Here is a 19,187-nt window from a genome sequence, read left to right on the forward strand (position 1 = left end):
GACATTTTGAGAAAGTTGAACAGCAATTACCATTTGTCTACAAATTAAACATGTAACAATAGTTTTTGAAGCAATGCCTTACTAATCATAATACTATAAATAATAATGCATGCATGAAAGCCACTATTCTGAAATTATAGGTAGTTATTGCTAGAACAGGGTCTACATGTTTTCAAAAATTTGGTAGTTTTGAATTTAAGTCTCCAAAAGATACATCCACTTTGTAATTTACGTCTCAAAATCGGCATCCTTAGTACGGAATTAAATGCGGGTTTTCGAGTATCGAAACATTTTAACGACTTGGTTAATAAGAATTGATCGTTACGTCTCCAGCAGAGCATCAAAATTCATTTATTTCAAATAAGCTTACATTATAAGTCAAAGTCAAAGTCAAAAATATCTTTACTCAAGTAGGCCCATAGCACTTTTGATACGTACATTACATGAATAATCTGTACATGGTAGTGAGATAATGGCGTTACCCATATTCGTAAACTTAAAACTAAAGCTATGGGGGTTCTAAACGCGTCCTGGTCTAAGAAGAAGCGCACAAGAAAATTAGCTGGGTGTTCTTTTTTTGTTAAAACCATCTCACATTGTCATTTAAAATAATTAGCAATAATACACAGCCCAAGCTTTTTATCAGTTACGTTAATCTTTATATAAATCGACTGTCTGTTTGTAGTGACTCTTCCATCGGTTTGGAAGATAGATTCAATCTTGAAGAAGCCGACAAGATACTCTGCAGTTTCTGTTTGCGAATATCATTTTACAATTAAACATTAGTTTTTCTATCTTGTAAAAGATGAAAAGCGCTCCTAGTTGAAAATTCCTGTAAAAGAAAACTACTATAAACAAGTTTCATTACTGTCTGACGTGTGACGTATAGTGGTTCGATACTCAAAACCGACAATTGCAAGTTGAGCTACCACGTACTAAGGGTACTGTAATGAACATATTAAAATATTATCGCTCACGAAGATTGTCCGCCTTTTTAGCAATAAGGCTTTATACACATACTACTGTAACGTTCATAATGTGGATTTCCTTTCTTTTTGATGTTCTTTACTATAATTATATTGATTGATTTAATTTTATACTATTACGTATTTATATTTTTTGTAGAATATTTGCAAAATTGCTAGTGGACATGTACTTATTTAAATCATAGTAAGTATTTGCTTATTTAGTTTAACAATAAATGAGTTTGTTGTATGTTGTGCCCGTTTTGATATTTTTTAAGAATGGCTAGTATTTTTTTCTTATATAGAAGTACTTGATGAGATGAGACACTGGTGTACATTTGGTGGTACACAAATCCTAAACCAAACTGTCATAATTTGAAGTAGCGCCAACTATGAAATAATAACTTAAAACTTGTATATGAACTAGATATTGACGTAATTTTTTTTTTTATATATAAATTATTCATTTTTAACAATCAACAGAAGGAAAAGGTGGCACTAATAAAACCTGTCAGTTTAGTAAAGTTTAGGATTTTTGTACAACCTATTTGGCATTATTATATTCACGATTGGTCATTCTAAAGATAAGGTGTACAGAACTAGTTAAAATTGTATAGGGTATGGGCATTAATGTGTTTTGTTGTTAATTCATTTATTTATGTGAGAAAATTGTAGTTTAACGCTAGAATCGATTAGATAGATTTTTATCGAGAGATAGGTTTTTGTTTTATATGTTTTGCATGTTGTGAAATATTTTAGATTATTTTTGAATGTCCATATCCTTTTGGTGCACTATTACATTGTAAGTAAGAATTTGTCAAGATTATAATATTAAATATTAGTGTAAACTAATAAATTGCATGGGCAATGATAAATATTTAAGACCGAAAAAAATTGCGTTCAATGAATGAGAAATAAAGAAATAATGTTTATAATACACGAATGGCTCAATGTTGCATATGTCCTACATATTTGCAATATTATAATACAGAATCGTACCCTTTTAGGCCTAAAATTATACTCAAACGCACCACTTTATAACAATTTTGTTTTATAAATATAATCTTAAACAGTCATTCCGTGTATTATAAGCGTTGGAGTGCACTGGTTTGATTGTGCCTGAAACTCACCAATGCCGCTCCAAACCTCAAAATTGTGTAGGTATTTGTATAATAAGGTAGCTTATAAATCGGTTCTGAAGTACCAGTAATACGGTACTGTAGTGTGTATTGGCGTTCAATTAAGCATGACTCAAAGAGTGATTACATTATTCAGTTTTGACTAACTTTTTTTTTTATGGGGAAAGAGCTAATCAGTGTGACGTTAGTGTCTAAAATAGTACAAATGAGAAGACTTATTGTCGTAAGCCTCGGACTTTTCAACATTGCAAATAATAGGTTTGAGATGTATCCCTGTGTACTAGTTTTATTTTGTACTAAAAGTTAAAAATAAATAAGTAATTATATTATATGTGTTTATTTGCTGTGTACGGTCGCTTACTGTGGGAAATGCTACACGGTTCGGATTTTGCATCAGCCGAAATGGAAATGACGTCAGCAGCATGATTCGATCCCATCGAACTCTCAAAAGAGGTTGCCAAGTTCATCGATAGTCATTAATGCTTCACAAAACCAACGGTTTGAATATAAATTGGTGATAACCACGTGATATGAAGATCTTTTTTTCAACTTAGCTAGTGCCTCTAGCGAATCCGATGACTTCTTGATTTTGACTTGCGCTGCTGACATCAGTGTAATTTGTGGCACTGCAACGGCTCTTACGGCAGTATGCGATTAGCTTGACATTTTCATTCATCAATGAACCTGAGATATACATACGAGAGGTAAGAGATACGAGAGAGAAGACGCCTGTACCACTGGGTACTGGTTACTGGTTACAGGGTACAGGGTAATGGTTAAGTCACAATAGCCGCTTTTTGTTATAATTTGTCAATCAAAACACGGATATAATCGAAAGAGGATGACATTCAACTCGCGTCTTCTTTGTTAGTAAGATGGTAACTAGCTGAGTAGCCAAGGCCGAAACCTCCCACCAGACAAAACGAATGATGCCCCTTCTACCTGTTTTCCCGATCTTCAACATTAATTTAATTAATTTTAAACGATAATTTTTGAGCCACTTTTATATACTGGTTTTTAAGTATTATTACGTACTAGCTAGAAAGACAAATGCGGAAAAAATAGCGATGCTAAACCGTTGGAGCTGTTTGCTTTCCAGGATAAAAAGAAGCATATGAGCTATTCCAGACTATATTGTAGGTATACCTTTGCCAAATTTCAGCCAAATCGGTTCATTGTGGCGTTAAAGCGTAACAAACATCCATCTATCCATCCATACATCCATCCCCACAAATTTACGCAGTTATAATATTAGTAGTATGGTCCGCATTATTCGATCGTTGTCTCATATGCCTTGCGACTTGTTATTTGTAAAGAGTTATGTCCTTCATCTCCGACAATACTTAACAGATCTTCAATAAAATTAGACAATACATGCTTGATAGTATAAACTTTTAAATAAAAAAAATAATTATTAAAATCGGTTCAACTTTAACGTAGCTATGAAGTAAAATTGATAAAGCAACATCCCATTTCCGGAGGAAACTTATTGATGATCACTATACCATTTTTTTTTAAATCCGTTCAGTAGTGTTCACGTGATGCTCGGACAGACAGACAAAAAATATATAAAAATCTGTTCTGAGTCCAAAACAGGCATCCCTCTGTGAAAATTTCAGAAATAGTGGAAAGCACACGGGTCTTTGAGCCCACAGATTTATTAAAATACAGAAATCGTGAACACGACTAATATTGAAGCATCAAAAATCACTCCACTTAGTTACTTCATACCATGTAGCAGTTTACAGTAATTATTTTACCATAAAAGGGGAAAATAGGAAAAAGTTCTTGATCAAGCAACATTATGGGGGTGTGAAGTGAGACTTGCGCAGGGCGATTTTACTGTTTTTGGACACAATGCACAGCATGCATTAATGGCTGAATGAGGGCTCTGTATGTAACATGGGTCAACGGGATCTGAGCTATACGTTTAACATGTGTATAGTGTTTCATTCTAGATTAGAATGATGGAAAAGGGGTCAATAAAGATTTCAAGAGTGATAATTTTTTTTTATTTTCTGCTGTTTCTAACTAGTTTTATATGTCTCTTTGCCAAAGGATACGTCACGTCGCTCCGTTCTTTCCTGTAAAAATTATGTTTAACAAACCTAAATATGAGATAATTATAATGTTTATTTGAGGTATTCATATTTACGTTAGTAAAATTTAAAGATGTAAAATGATTCGGTACATCAAAATTTTATGAGCATATATGCATATATGCTAATTCATATCAACCGATAGACGTCCACTGCTGGACATGCGTCTTTTGTAGGGAGTTCTAAATTCCAAGGTTCTGTGCCGCTTGGATCCAGCGGCTACCTGCGACGCGCTTAATGTCGTCTGTCCACCTCGTTGGGGGTCGACCAACGCTGATAAGTAAAATATTATTTCAAAATCAATTAATTTTCAAAGTTTCAAAGAAAGTGTGAGACAGTCGCACCCAATCGTGCTAAACTGTGACCCGCTTTTTCCCCCTCGTCGATTCGAGTTATTCCACAACTCCCCATCGACAATACTTCCCAACTAAAAACCTAAATAAAAAAGTTTAAAAACTTTAATGTAGAAACTTTTGTATTTAAATATAAACTTATGATAAAACTGCAAGTCCTCATTGAGGAGCATTGTCAATGAGGATTAGTGAAATAACCCCAATATACCATTATTTTTTTTCAATTATCAAATAATTATAAAATTTTCATAGGTGAAATTCATCGAGGGGTAAAAAAACTTAGAAACTTTATTCGAGTCAAATCACACCGTATCATGCGTGTGTCTCTTTGAGAACTCAGAGAATTTTCGCATCCCTATCGTAAAATGACAAACAAATCTGACAGCCTATTCTACATAGATAATACAATAATGACTAGTATTCTCTGTGCAGTGGGCAGTATCCAGTTTAGAACTTATAAATCAAATTTTATTTACTTTAGTCTGTGAAGTTTATTTAGTGTACCTAAATCAATCTAGTACTTTAACTATTTGCGGTTTATATAATTCCAAGGCAACGATAATGTAATTTTAGAACTCCTAGAGCACTCAGCAAGTGAGTGCTGTATAATTTGTTATTTCAAACTGTCACGTATTGGAACAATTTACCTTAACGTTGTTACCGAAATAGCTTTACTGTTTTGGCCTGAGAAGAATCCCTCAGGGATTATAAATTTACTAATAATGTTTAAACATCTTTAGTTAATAAACAAATATTCTACACAATATACTTAAATAAAAATTATCAATGAAGTCCAACATTCGAGAACTCGCTCTACTAAGCGACAAACCTTGTGTTGTAGAAGGAAGACTGAATTACAAAAAAGTAGCAAATGGAAGCTACCGAAATCAAGCAGGTAATAATAATGTTCAAGTTAATGTATTTTTATGTCCCTGTTATTTTTTTGTAATTGCATCTATAAATAACTCTTTAAAATCAATTGGTATATGGTATGATGTTATTTATTTTTCACACCACTCCCTGAACAATGCCTTAGCCTAGTATTGAAAGGACAAGTAATTCAATACATCCTATGTAGGCTTAGCAGGTAAGTAATGTTATACTGGAGTCCCTATTATATTATGATGGTATCATAATAATCATTGAATAGAGTACATAGCAGTCTGAAAAGTAGAGATTAAGGTAAGGGATTAAGCTGCCTTCATTTTTATAAAAAAAAAATACAGTTGTGTTTTCTTCACTCAGGATTCTAAATGCAAAGATTTAAGAGTAACAAGCATTACTCTAAAATTCTTAATTTGCTTGGGGTTTATTTGGTGCCCGTAACATTAGACATTGTTTCATGCCCTTGTTGAATACTAAAATGGTTTTTGAGATAAATCTTGACTTAAATTTTTTAAATTTTGTTTTACAGACAATTTTTACACTTTAATTTTTGTTGTGTGTTTTGATTTTTCACTCATGATAAATCTATATTAGCTTAAATTTTCGAAACCTGATGCATATGATGATGGTGATGTATTTTTATATTATAACATTCTTTACTGTATTGATTCCAGCCATTTATATAAAGTTGTTTTTTGGCCAATTGAAAAAAAAGAAAATGGCAGATAAGCAGAAATGCAATGTAACTTATGAAACAAACATTTATTACAGTGTTCAAGGAGAGATGGTTTCGCCTCATAAACAATTATTTATTCTACTTTAAAATTAGTGAAATGGGGAAGTTTGATACAAAAACTCCAGCTGGAGTATTTGTTATGGAAAACTCATCAATACAAATGGAACATGGACAGAGTATATCATTCTCCTTTTCAATATCTTTTATGTAAGTGTATAAGATAATTTGTTTTTAATAAGTTATGCCTACTTCCTGTTGCATTAAGATAAAAAGACAATTGAAACATTTACTCTGATGTACACAAATCTGTAATTTAACTAATTCAATTCTTGTAGGTATATGGCTTTTATGTGTGCCAACTGGGCACATGGTGTTAATGTCTTGTAGATCAAGAAGGCATTAAGGATTTTGATGAGTCTAATCAAATAATTCTCGTCAAAAATTATTATTATACAAGTCTTATCATTTTTCAGCATAGAAATTATTGGCCCCAATAAATAAACAAATTGAAGTATTGAAGTGAAGGATGGATTTAATGTAATTATTAAACATTTTCGATTTCCCTACAAAAATGATTTTTCAATCTTTCTCGTCTGAATCAATCTCTTAGTTGCCTACGAATAAGCTAGTTATTTTCTTTTTAATGTAGATTGCAATTTTTACAACTGGAAACTGACCCCCTAATAATGAAGAGGCATACATTTAGTTTGAGACAATATTAAGAAGAAGAAGAAGAAGAAAAAGTCTTTATTGCACATACAAATATAAAATCAGGTTAACAAAAAAATAAAAAATAAAAACTATACATATTAGTTGAAGGTTATTGACCTTCCTAAATTATTACCTATTTAGATTTTCAGAGCTATATGATACCTAAAAATTCTTTCAGAGATGAACCTGAAAAAAGGCATGTGTTTGCTGCTCGTAGTGAAGATAATGTTGTGCAGTGGGTAATGAAGCTTCGCCAGTGTTCATACGAGTACTTACGCAGCCAGCTTCATACCTTACAATCAAAAATATTCTCAATCACTGGCAAAGTAATTATATTTCAACAATTAAATTTTAAGTGTACACAATGTTAACCTTATTTAGTGAACTTCTATCTATTGAGCTCCTTAACCCTTAGCACAACTCGCTATTTTAGCCTTACATTTGTGGGGGAGCGCGTGTATAATTGATTTATGAGCCTAATTACAATAAAAAAGGATATAATATATAATAATAATTTTAAAATTAATTATCCCTTTTTAATGAAAAAGGTTCATTAAATATTCGAAAGTAGTTTTATTGAAATCCCAATGATTATGAAAACGCTTTTAAAATATCAGTGTCTCATTCAAAAGCAACCATCGATCCTAACTGAGTATCTCAAAACGAAGTCTTTTGTTCTCAAAAATTTTATATTCTCAAATATAAAATTTTAGTATTTTCTTATGACAAGAGATTACATGGGTACCACATACACATGGGTCATAAACCTTAGTTCACTTATTCAATCATCATTACTTTACTGCACATATTATCGCATAATTATTTTATCGGTACATATTTATTTTAAATTTCTGTTTTTCTATTTTTTTAATATTGCACTAATATATAAATATTTAATTAGTATACAAACTTCTCTGTTGCACATCGTGAACATTCTTGGAATAATGCTGTTTGTTTCTTAAGCATAAATATCATCGGGATTTTTCTTCAATATTCTACTTCCGTAGCTATACTCGTGGGGGACCTAGGTACCGTCACAACACGTACCTGCTAAACTAGATGTCTGATGTACCATTAACATTCTTTAGCTTTCTGGCGGCACTAGGAATATCCGTGTATTCCTATAATCGCGAATTCGTATCGTGCAAACATTTATTACAGTGTTCAAGGAGAGATGGTTTCGCCTCATAAACTATTATTTATTCTACTTTAAGCACGCACATGTGTATTGCATGGAACTCTACTCAACCACAAGTTGTTAATGATTAAAATTTAGAAATTGACGAGATTTGTACTAACAAATTTACGAGTGGTAGACCTTTCACAGATAAACTTGGTAGCGGTTGTACAAAAAAATTGTAACTGTGTATAAGTTATTAGTTGGCTTAAAATACATTTTAATTTCAGGATCCGCTATTGCTGGTGCCAAGAAATGATGGTGCATGTTTGTGGGCTCCATCTGTGCCATTTTCAACTGTTCCAGCTTGTACCACAAATACTGGCTCTTTCAGCTGCCATCTTCACACCAACAATGCATTCACACTTGAAAGAAGTAAATCAGACGTGCAGACTCATAGACATTTAAAAGCAGAATACAATTCCAAAACAACGTTCTACATTAGTGATCATTCTGATCGTGAGGAAACTAAAGAGGAATCTCAGAATTATGCACTAGAGAAAAGTAAAACATCAGCATTCTTCACTGACAGTTTAAATACTGTTGATATATCAATATTTGATAACCGACCAGCTTATTCTAGGGCTGCTCCGAGCCCTCCTGTCAGAACTAAATTATCTCCCGGCACCAGACGCATTGAATTGAATAAAGATGTGAAGACTATTGCAGATCAAGGGAAGTTAAAAAGCTTAGGACAACTAGGTATCCTGGATGTAGCACCCGTACCACCTAAAAGGAAGGTATCGCCTAGATCTTTGGATAATAGCAGCAGAGGATCTGAAAACAATATAAGTTCTGAGATGCTATCCGATACCAGTGAAGATCTCATTAAATTTTGATGGGTGCATTAAGTAACACAATACATGTCTATCAAAAGTTTTGTTCCCACCAAGTTAATAATAATTATTATGATGTGGACTCTTGCCATACACAAGAGAATTAATACGTAAGTATAGAACATTTTGTACATTTGTATGCATTGTGATATAAAAAAAATAAGTTACTACTGTATTGCATTTATTTAGAAATGTTTATGAAGAGATTGCTCATAAAGCAGCCTTTTTAATCGTTGTCAATAGTTATATGTACAGGGGTTTACTACCATCAATAGATGAAAGTGCAATATTATTTTTAAAAACATATCTGGTCATAAATTGGGCATAGTAATTGGTAATATGTAGTAGCAGTGAGGTACCTTCTAAATAAATGTGACCATTATGTTACAATAGTTATGCAGTTTATGTCACACTTTAACAGACAAAATATTTTAATTGTCAAGACTACTTATATATAGTTTGGATATTTTCGATTTACTATGTCCAATCGGTTGTTGTATAATAAAAAAGTAGATTCACATTGAGGTTTTTTGAGTTTTTTTAGACATTTAGGTCTTTACAGATAAGTTTGGCGTAACGTTTTGACTAGTAGCAGTATTTTTTCACACTCTGACATTCAGAATAGTGCATAACTGTTGCGCCAATATGCTATTCCAAATTTATTAGAGAACATAAATAAAATAATACTGCTTTAAGTGACGGTAGTAAACCTTCACTTTGCACAACCCTACTTGACCAGGCTAAAGAAGGTTCTCTGAGATGTGGAATCATTAAATGTCACCTCACAATACTATTGAATTCTTAAAAACTAACCACTTGTGACTTCCTGTAGTCTGGCCAACTCGGATCACGCTTACGTTAGTTTCTACTTTAATTAATTAAGCTTGTATTGTATTCTTATGATCAACTATGCAAACTTATATTATAATTCATAATATTCTATATGGCTTCAGTCCAATTTAAGCCAATTTTCCTATAATTTGACACTACTTCTTGCAACACCTGTTTATCATTTTAATATAATATTGTTTCTTGGGACACTTTCCTTGGGTTTGTTCCACTTCCCATAATTAGTTATCCCATCTTATAGTGCAAGTGACATACCTGATGTCAAGTGCATTATAAGTTATTTGCCTTGTCTGGATACTACTTCTTGGGACAACCTGTATATCATTTCAATATAATATCTTTATTTTGGAAAAGTTTTTTCCACTTCAGGGAAGTGGAAAAAACTTTTCCACTTCAGGGAAGTATGAACGTCACTTACACTATCAATTATAAGGGGCATCATAATGACACTCCTTTTATATCATTTTATTATACTAAATTTAATGGAAAGTTCTGTTCCACATCTCATTCAGGCATTTCATTTAAATTAGAATTTTTATGGCGCTTCTTCTTGGTAATGCTACTTCGAACAACCTGTCTATCGTCTTAATATCTTTATGTTGGAAAAGTTGGTTCCACTTCCTATTCAGGTATGTCACTTGCACAAGAAGTAATAAGACAAATGACAATGTAGTTCCACAGGTTTTGACCCACGACTACTAGTTCCGTCCATACGGCGCCGCATCAGTCCTTAAACTGGTGATCCATTGAGATTAATAATACCTACTGTTTATATCGTTTTAGCAGCAGTAAACTAGTCCGTCTTAACATAATGTAAAGCGAGCATGTTATTCCATTTCAACTAAAATTATATTAAAATCCTATTTTCTTATAATGTTAAAGCTGTGTTGCTGTGTAAAAAAATTCAATTATCAAGTATATAATTCTGTATTAAAAAAGGAATAAATATTTTTGTATGTTTGACTGAAATTTGTAATGTCAATATTTTATAAAATATGATGTAAAGAATTGTTTCTAGTTTGATTCAAATTCCTGATAAGTTCTTTTTGTTGAACTGTTAAAAAGGTTGCATAATTTAATTTCAATTCGACCCAATTGAATAAAATTATAACATCAACCAATTTGAATCAAATTATACCAACTATCCTTAGGAGAAGAAAGTAGAGAGAAAACGAACTTATACTGTGTGTATTATAAATGAATAAATTATCAATAAACACAAATAAAACAACCGCTTAATGTCTTATAAGTACTACTTTTATTTAAATAGGTATACTTACCAAAGTGTTTGTTGATGAGTATTCTTTGAATCTATAAAGTTTGCTGCCTATTTATTGATTTATTTTCATTATGTTTTCTTTTGCGAGGTTTAGACTTGGGACCTCTTTTCAATTCAATTGATTTCTTCACTTTTATGTGAGTTTCCTCGTTGATCAATCTCTTAGTTTCGAAAATTGCACTTTCGTAGTTTTCTAATAGACTGTCTATAACTTCCCGCTGTATAACCATTTGTTGTATATTATTATTTCCACTAGACTGTATTATTTCCTGTAGGTAATACACATTAGGCATAGGTATATTTTTTATGCAAACAGCGTAAATGATCTAAAAAAATATCTGGGTATTCTAGCTTTTAAATTCTAATTGACATAATTAATTGTAGCTTTAAGTTTGGATAAATCTCTAAGGTATTTAAATCTATTGGTTTAATTGAACAACTTTAACTTAACAGTAAACTAGTTTTGTAAATCGATCTAGTTCTGAAATTGGATGCATATATGTGCGACTTTAATAACGTTCTTCTTTTCTGAATTCTGTTAAAAATCGGATCTACACAAAATTAGTGAAAGGTAGGCTTAGTTTGACGGCCGATTGGCGCAGTTGGCAGCGAGCCTTTTTTTTATATATTTCATTACAGGTTTACTGCAATCTCACCTGGTGTTAAGTGATGATGCAGTCTAAGATGATAGCGGGCTAACCTGTTAGGGAGTATGGTAGTCATATCCCCTAATCGGTTCCTACACGATATCGCACAGGAACGTCTATATTGGAGCCTGCTTTCCGAGTCCAAGGCCGTGGATTCGATTCCCACTACTGGCAAATGTTTGTGAAATGATCATGAATTTTCAGTGTCTGGATGTTTAGCTGCATGTCGTAATGTATTTTATGCATATTATTTTGATGTCCGATTGGCGCAGTGCAGACCCTGCTTTCTGAGTCAATGGCCGTGGGTTCGATTCCCACAACTGGAAAATGTTTGTGTGATGAGCAGGAATGTTTTTCAGTGTCTGGGTGTTTATATGTATTTATGTATATTATTCAAAAAAAATATTCATCAGTCATTTTAGCACCCATAACACAAGCTATGCTTACTTTGGGGCTAGATGGCCATGTGTGTATTGTCGTAGTATATTTATTTATTATTATTATTCATAAAAATATACATCAGTCATCTTAGTGCCCATAACACAAGCTAACTTTGGGGCAGATTGCGATGTATGTTTTGTCGTAGCAAAGTAATTTATTTATGTTGTCGCTTCGGGTCGATGTTACCTTAAACATGTGGACTTGGTTGTTGATAACAATGGTAACGGCAGTTCCCTTACGCCCAGCGCGTCCGGTGCGGCCTACTCGGTGAATGTAAGTTTTGATATTACGCGGAGGATCGTATGAAATTACATGGTCACACTCTGGTATATCGATCCCTCTTGCCAAAGCGTCAGTACTTATTATTCTGAAACATAAATAACTATGTGACTAGAGGTGGTACAGATTTTTGTGACGGAATACGTCCGGGGAAGTACCACTGCATTTTTGCAATGCCGCGTTCCGGCCTGAAGAGGTTGCCAGTGTTATTACAGGCCCATTAGGCTGATAGCTACGCCTCAAGTTGTTGGACACTGGAAGGCACTTTGTAGGATGCATTTTTTTTCCAGTTATATTATTAACTGAGGTGTAGGTGCTACGCGTCACGTGCCATATGTAATTACACCGGCAACCACGCCCTTCAGACCGGATCACAGCAAAGCAACAATGCTGCTTGGCGGCACAAATAAGCATGGTGGTACTACTACCTATAATGCATGTCCTGCAAAATGTTGCTGTGGTTATAGCCGATGGATATGCACTTACCAATTGCCTGGTCGATCAATTATGCATCATCATACCAACCCATTACCGGCCCACTACAGGGCAGGGGTCTCCTCCAACAACGAGAAGTGGTTAAGACCGTAGTCCACCACGCTGGCGCAGTGCGGATTGGTGGACTCCAAATTTGAGAACATTATCAAGAACTCTCAGACATGCAGGTTTCCTCACGATGTTTTCCGTCACCGTTTAAGCGAGTGATATTTCAATTACTTATAACGCACAGAACTTAGAAAAGTCAGTGGTGCGTGCTGGGATTCGAACTCTGCCCGCCCCGAAAGTGAAGTAGAGTTCCTACCCACTGGGCTATAACTGCTGCCAATTATTATTTATTATTAATTATAAAAAAAATAATCATTGGCTTTGATATTGCCTTGGTTAAGAATTATAAAGCCCACAAAGCTGATTCAATGCTGGTTAGCTGGCTTTATTATACGATTAGTGTTCCTATAGCATCACTAGATTTGCCCCAAAATTAAACCAAATAACAATTATCCTCAGTGCATGGACTGCATTGAGGATGTTAACTAGCTTGTTTCTAAAAATATTTTTTTCAAATCGGGACTAGTAATTCCCAAGATTAGCTTGTTAACAAACAAACTAATAGAATTAATACATACACATCTATTTCTGACTGCTTGAATTTCCTTAGCACTAATTCCCTGCTAGCCCTATCCAAGGCTGCGGACAATTCGGCAACCCTCAGTTTACCACTTCCCCAAATATTCAAAAGTGCTGTTAATCTATGGGCCGATTGTGACGAATTAGTAAAACATAATGTTTTGTCCCATTTTAAATTAGCGAAGAAATTGTAGAAAATCAATGGTTTCTCTTCAGCTGAACATACAACGTAGTGTTCATGCAATTCGTCTGGGGTGGAATATTTTTTGATAATATTTTTATTTGTCGTATCGTTTATTGGTGTCACCGAAAATAGTTTTGGTTGGAAAAGTCCCCATTGCTCGAGTAATTCGGGATCTGGTGATAACGTCGCCGAAAACAGAAGCTTATGTATGGGTGATTTTTGACTCGAAATAGTGCTCCAATTTATATGTGGTGTCTTGCTCATTTGCATTTCAACTTGAATGTGCTTCTCCAAGTGGTAGAGCCAATCGTTTTGTATGTTGTCCATTATTCTATCGGCTTCATCTATGACGAGGAACTTCAAATGCTTCAATGAAAAACCTTCTGTGTTATGCAGGTGCTCTACCAATCTGCCAGCCGTACACACGATGATATCAGTTTCACATATCCAACCTAGAGTTTGAGCTAAAAAAAAAAACATTTTCATAAGTACATCCATTCTTATTCTAAAAGTTCGCTATCTATTTTTCAAAGTCCTAATAACATTCAAGTCACCAATAATTTTTACGTAGTTTTGTGTAGAGAATCTATGTACGCTTGTTAGGCTGTACTGTACTGTAGAAAACAAAAATCTACACTATCTGAACGCCTGGTATTCTTCTATTATCAGTAATATAATATTATTGCTGCTTTTGAAAAATAGCGCACTTGTATATTGTAGAACAATCTTCCTTACACTGTGTTTTCTTCAAAACTACGATAAGAGGAAACGAGGCGGATAAACAAATTCCTTAAAAGCCCGCATCGGTGGCTCCTCACCTCTGTGGTAATCACTGAACATCAGGCAACCCGCTTGCACATGTTTTCGTAATATATATTATAAAAAAATGGCGCCCATTTAAAGTTGTATAAGTTACAGAAAAATTTTACTTGTCAGAAAATATACACTGACGGATTCGCAGTTAACTGAAATGAATTAGTAATTGTATATCATACTATATCTCATTAGTTGCTGCTGTTCCTTTTGAAGAGGTGCCGATCCACACAGCAGTGCCACTCGGAGTCCGGTGTTAGTGCAGTATTTTTTAAAAACCTTAGCAATTTGTGCTGCTAGCTCTTGTACGGGTAAAACGATCAGAGCTCTAATATGATGGCCAAGTGGATTCATTAGAATCTAGAAACGAATAAAAACTCAAATGTGAAAATGACTTTTTAGAGCTCCACACCCAGAGGGTAAAACGGGATCGTATTACTAAGTCTCCGCTGTCCATCCATCCGTCTGACGTTTTTTTGGCCGGTTTTTGAAGTTGTACTTTTTTGGCGCGATGGAGAAAAATGATGAGAGTGAATTTTTTTTTATAACAAGCTTTATAGCAGCCTCGAACCTAAGATTTTTCCGAGTCGTGACACAGCTTGGGTTAAGTTCCCTTGGGACGGAGAAAGTAAAGGAATACCCTGGAGGATACATAACACATGCGCCGAAAGGATCCAACCCAAAGAAAAAGGGGACAATTTGTATGACACGTTGGGATGTTAGGGCGAGTGTACACCAAAGCGGAGTGGCGAGATTATAGGAGGTAACAATCAGCGTAGCGGGCAGGTCAATTTCCACCAATGCAAAGCGGGGATGTGAGCTGATTAAGGCGAGGCAATGCTGCGTCTAAGTTGAAATATGAAAACAGTTAAGCGTAATTGATCATCTCTGCTGATATTGCCGATACAAATATTTTGGAAAAAAATGCTTAAGTATAGAAATTGGGAACACGTAGTATACACGTAAGTATACGTAGTATGTATTTTAACCCGCATCTCTTTGGAATTTGCTACCCAATGGCTTCGCCAAATCCACAAAACGGTAGTATAAACGGTGCCAGGTACTAAAGATGCCAAAATTATTATTTTGCAGCTTTATCAGCGCTATAACGTCTGTTAGCGCCATCTAGTACTGTTATGTCTTCTTTACCAAGGTTCCTATGATATTTCAAACAAGAGATGACACATTGATAAACAAATGTTTTTATCTACATTAGTACATTGATTTAATATGTAGGTATGGTACATATCAGGGTAATATCAAATATTATGTAATTTTAAAATGAAATAATAAAAATTTTATGCAGTAAATGTGGCTTAATGAAGCTGCTTGAATGATGCAAGTCAGAAGGTGCAAAGTGACTGTCAATAAAAATTTTAAAAGTCAGCCAGAGAGTTACTTTTCTCAGTGTTACTTTTGTTGCTCACACCTTATGTCATTATCCATTAGCATTATGGGCAGTAAAGTGGTTTGTAATATTAAAAGTACATCTTAGACTGCATAATAAACTACCCAGCAGGTGAGATTCGAGTTAGGGGATAACTTGCAGAGGAATATAAAAAAAGAAAAAAAAAGTCATATATTCCAAGCTAGCTTTAATAAAGATGTGTGTAAATAAAATTATTTTTCTTACTTGAATGATAGGTAATACAAATGACAATGTTTTCCCACTGCCAGTTGGAGCTGACACGCAAATATCATGTGGTCTAAAAGGTTCTGGTTGTTTATGTTCTTTGAGTATGAACGGTATTACTTGTTCCTGTACAGGGAATAGATGGGTGACTCCCTCACTAGCTACAGTAGCCTTTAGAGTACTATGTAACCAATCCTGGTCTTCAACAACACATGTTAACGTTTGAAGATTTTTTGATATCCTATATGCATGAGATAGCCAATAGGGCAACACTCTTTCAACCTAGAATAGAAAATATTTTTTATACATAAGATACGCTAATACCTAGCTTTTAATATTTTTTAATTACCGTTTACGTGATGTTATTTAAGCATCAAAAATAGGAAAATGTATCACCCATTAAATTAATTAATACATATATTAAAAACTGTATTTCAACTCAGATGATTTTGAGGAAATTTAAACCACACATAAATATTCCATCCATTTAGATTTAGAATATTTAAAACCCAAATAATTGATCGCTTTAAAAAAAAAATGAAATACCTGAATTTTTTTTTCAAAATCTGTGCTACCTAATACTTTAAATTCATTGATAGGTTTATCAACTTTACTTTTATTGTATACGGTTGTATCTTCAATATTTGTTTCTGTCTTGTCTTGCTCATCTGGCACATCTTGGTTTTCATTAGAAATTTCGTTGTTTATTTTGTGGTCCTGTGATGGTCCTTGCTCTTTAAGAGTTATAGTATCAGGTGTTATAGTATGATTTTTGTAATTTTTCTTTCTTTCTTCTATTTTCTGTTTTAATCTTTGTAAATGTAATGTTTCTCGACTAACAACATCATTGTCTTCATTTGCATCTGTGTATCTGAGAATGCAAAAAGGGCACGCATAAAACACATCTGCACTATGTTTTGTTAATGAAATAAGAATCAATCGTAAAAGGTTTGTATCAAGATTTGTAAAAAAACTATTACAATCTAAATTCAAAAATTCTATAACTTCCAATGGTATCTTTAAGAATAATAAATAGTTTGTTTTTTTATTAGAGCACTCTGGGACCAACAGCTAGATTTGAAATATTTGTTTTTGCATTTGATAGCCCATTTCTTATTTAATATGCTACAACCCTTAGTAGCAAACAACATTAATAGGCGAATCAGCCCAACAGGGTACAATTATTGTATAATGTATTATTGAACTGAACACTCACAGAGGAGAGTCACTCACACTAAGTTATAATATGTTAAAAGGTAGGTATGTCTACCACAATATGTATGGAGACAGTACAACTATCAATTAATACAATATACATTTTAATATTACATTTTAGCAAATGTGTTTACTCTATTTAAACTTATGCAAAGGTAAATCTAATAGTACCTTATTAATGCACATACTCAACCCCATAGTGGTTTTCTGTACTTAATATTACCAATTTAAAAATAAATTTAAAATTCAATTCATTTCCTGCTATTCAACTGCAATTCAACCGCCTCAAAGATTCCAGGCAGCACGTTTCTGAACCCATCCTTAACGAACGGATGAATCCCCGACTATTTGTAAAAGTTTGACTAATTTTATGTTAACAAATTATTTTTAAATCAAATCAGCCAAACTCATAGCGGAAAAGTGTAACTTACCTATTTATTATAAACAAGTCCATGCTGAAATACTACACACTGCGCTGTGGTAGGTACTGTCTGAACTTTTCAAATTATCAGAGATATTTTACTGACAAACAGTTTACAGCCACAGAATACTTATTCTAAACTATGTAATATTCTTTCCTTATTATTACTTATCACACAAAACTTTGTTATTCTAAACCAAATCAATACATTAGACTTTAACTTAATTTTTAACCTCAGAAAAACATGTCAGCTGTCACGTTTTTTTTTTCCTTCTGGACAGGCAAAGCTCATTGATCATAATTTTTATTCTTTATTACCCGAAGCGAAAAGGCAAAGGTATAATTTTATGCAAACATTAATTTTCTACTTTCTATTCTAAGAAATTATTTTTGACATGCAGTGACGGATTCTAGCCATTATGAGTCTACTTTTCTTTATCATTCTTCTCATTCATTATATCTCTCTCAAGTTTTCTCTCTCAAGACCTCAAGACAGGCCTAGGCACCTTAATAACCATAAATTTTATATAAATAATACCAGAGTGATACACGAGGTCACTATCGGAAACCCTAGGGTATGGCCTAGGGTCTGCTTTGGACTTTAACTTTTTTTTTTTTTAATCTTTTCTTACTATAAATATACTTACTTAAAATTACGAATATAAGATTTACGGTTTAATAATCAAAAACAGGGGATTCTCCATTTGTAACACATATTTTTTTGTGTGAATGATTGCTATAAGATTTCTTCTGTCTAGTCACTATCATCATTATCAAATATCAAACCTTTAACGGCACACTACAGTGCAGGGTCTCCTCTACGAATTGGAAACGCCTGGCCGTTAGTTAAGGGCTAAGCGTGGATTGGTAGACTTTACACGTCTTTGAAAACATTATGGAGTACTCTCAGGCATACAGGTTTCCTCAAGATGTTTTCCTTCACGGTAAACCGTGAAACCGTTATTTGGTGAAAGTGTTATTTGGTTAAATTATAAAACACTCATAACTCCGAAAAGTTATCAGTACGCGCCGGGATTCGAACTCATTGCCCCCGAATTGGAGGCGAAGTGTTACAGGTTAATCAACAGCAATATCGTATATAATTTTTAATGAGAAACTAATAATTAAAAGTTATTTGGATTAAAGATGAAGCAATTTTTTATTAAAATACATGAAAGGAAAGTTTGAGACCTTTTTATAATGAATTAGTTTTTTTCTTATAAAAACTAACATTTTAAATTTATTTTTATACCTTCATAAACTCAAATTATCAAAGATAAGCACTATATATATGTATGTTAATAATTAATTAAATGTTACAGTAATTTTATAAAGTGGGTAATAATTTTAAACAGTACACATACATATACAATACACAACTATATATTCATATTGGCGGGATA

General features: G+C 33.5%; 2 protein-coding genes across 3 annotated transcripts; one reads left to right on the forward strand and one right to left on the reverse strand.

The window, feature by feature from the left end:
- Nucleotides 1–4,995: 4,995 nt before the first annotated feature.
- Nucleotides 4,996–10,706, forward strand: LOC120629019. Its single transcript, XM_039897748.1, has 4 exons — nucleotides 4,996–5,451; nucleotides 6,213–6,384; nucleotides 7,067–7,214; nucleotides 8,296–10,706. Exons 1-4 carry the CDS (start codon nucleotides 5,343–5,345, stop codon nucleotides 8,902–8,904), a joined length of 1,038 nt encoding a protein of 345 aa, XP_039753682.1. The 5' UTR covers nucleotides 4,996–5,342; the 3' UTR covers nucleotides 8,905–10,706.
- LOC120629007 (probable ATP-dependent RNA helicase Dbp73D) lies at nucleotides 8,737–18,043 on the reverse strand. 2 transcript variants are annotated; one of them, XM_039897736.1, is made up of 8 exons: nucleotides 17,795–18,043; nucleotides 16,695–17,019; nucleotides 16,149–16,430; nucleotides 14,698–14,875; nucleotides 13,518–14,166; nucleotides 12,304–12,484; nucleotides 11,031–11,298; nucleotides 8,737–8,842 (listed from the first exon to the last, which is right to left on the reverse strand). In XM_039897736.1, exons 1-7 carry the CDS (start codon nucleotides 17,815–17,817, stop codon nucleotides 11,062–11,064), a joined length of 1,875 nt encoding a protein of 624 aa, XP_039753670.1. In that variant the 5' UTR covers nucleotides 17,818–18,043; the 3' UTR covers nucleotides 8,737–8,842; nucleotides 11,031–11,061. The 2 variants fall into 2 exon arrangements, with proteins under 2 accessions (XP_039753670.1, XP_039753661.1); XM_039897727.1 differs by lacking the exon at nucleotides 8,737–8,842 and having other exon boundaries at nucleotides 10,986–11,298.
- Nucleotides 18,044–19,187: the final 1,144 nt, after the last annotated feature.

This window comes from Pararge aegeria, chromosome 2 (assembly GCF_905163445.1).
Source record: "Pararge aegeria chromosome 2, ilParAegt1.1, whole genome shotgun sequence".
Lineage (NCBI taxonomy): Eukaryota > Metazoa > Arthropoda > Insecta > Lepidoptera > Nymphalidae > Pararge > Pararge aegeria.

Bases quoted from the DNA above. Each gene is read 5' to 3' on its own strand.
- LOC120629019 (XM_039897748.1), top strand. From the start codon at position 5,343: ATGAAGTCCAACATTCGAGAACTCGCTCTACTAAGCGACAAACCTTGT. The intron at 5,452-6,212 runs GTAATAATAATG...CATTTATTACAG, and splicing joins AAGCTACCGAAATCAAGCAG to TGTTCAAGGAGAGATGGTTT. The intron at 6,385-7,066 runs GTAAGTGTATAA...AAATTCTTTCAG, and splicing joins TCCTTTTCAATATCTTTTAT to AGATGAACCTGAAAAAAGGC.
- LOC120629007 (XM_039897736.1), bottom strand. From the start codon at position 17,817: ATGGACTTGTTTATAATAAATAG. The intron at 14,876-16,148 runs GTAAGAAAAATA...ATTCGTTTCTAG, and splicing joins TTGTATTACCTATCATTCAA to ATTCTAATGAATCCACTTGG. The intron at 14,167-14,697 runs GTATGATATACA...TTTTTTTTTTAG, and splicing joins GCAGCAACTAATGAGATATA to CTCAAACTCTAGGTTGGATA.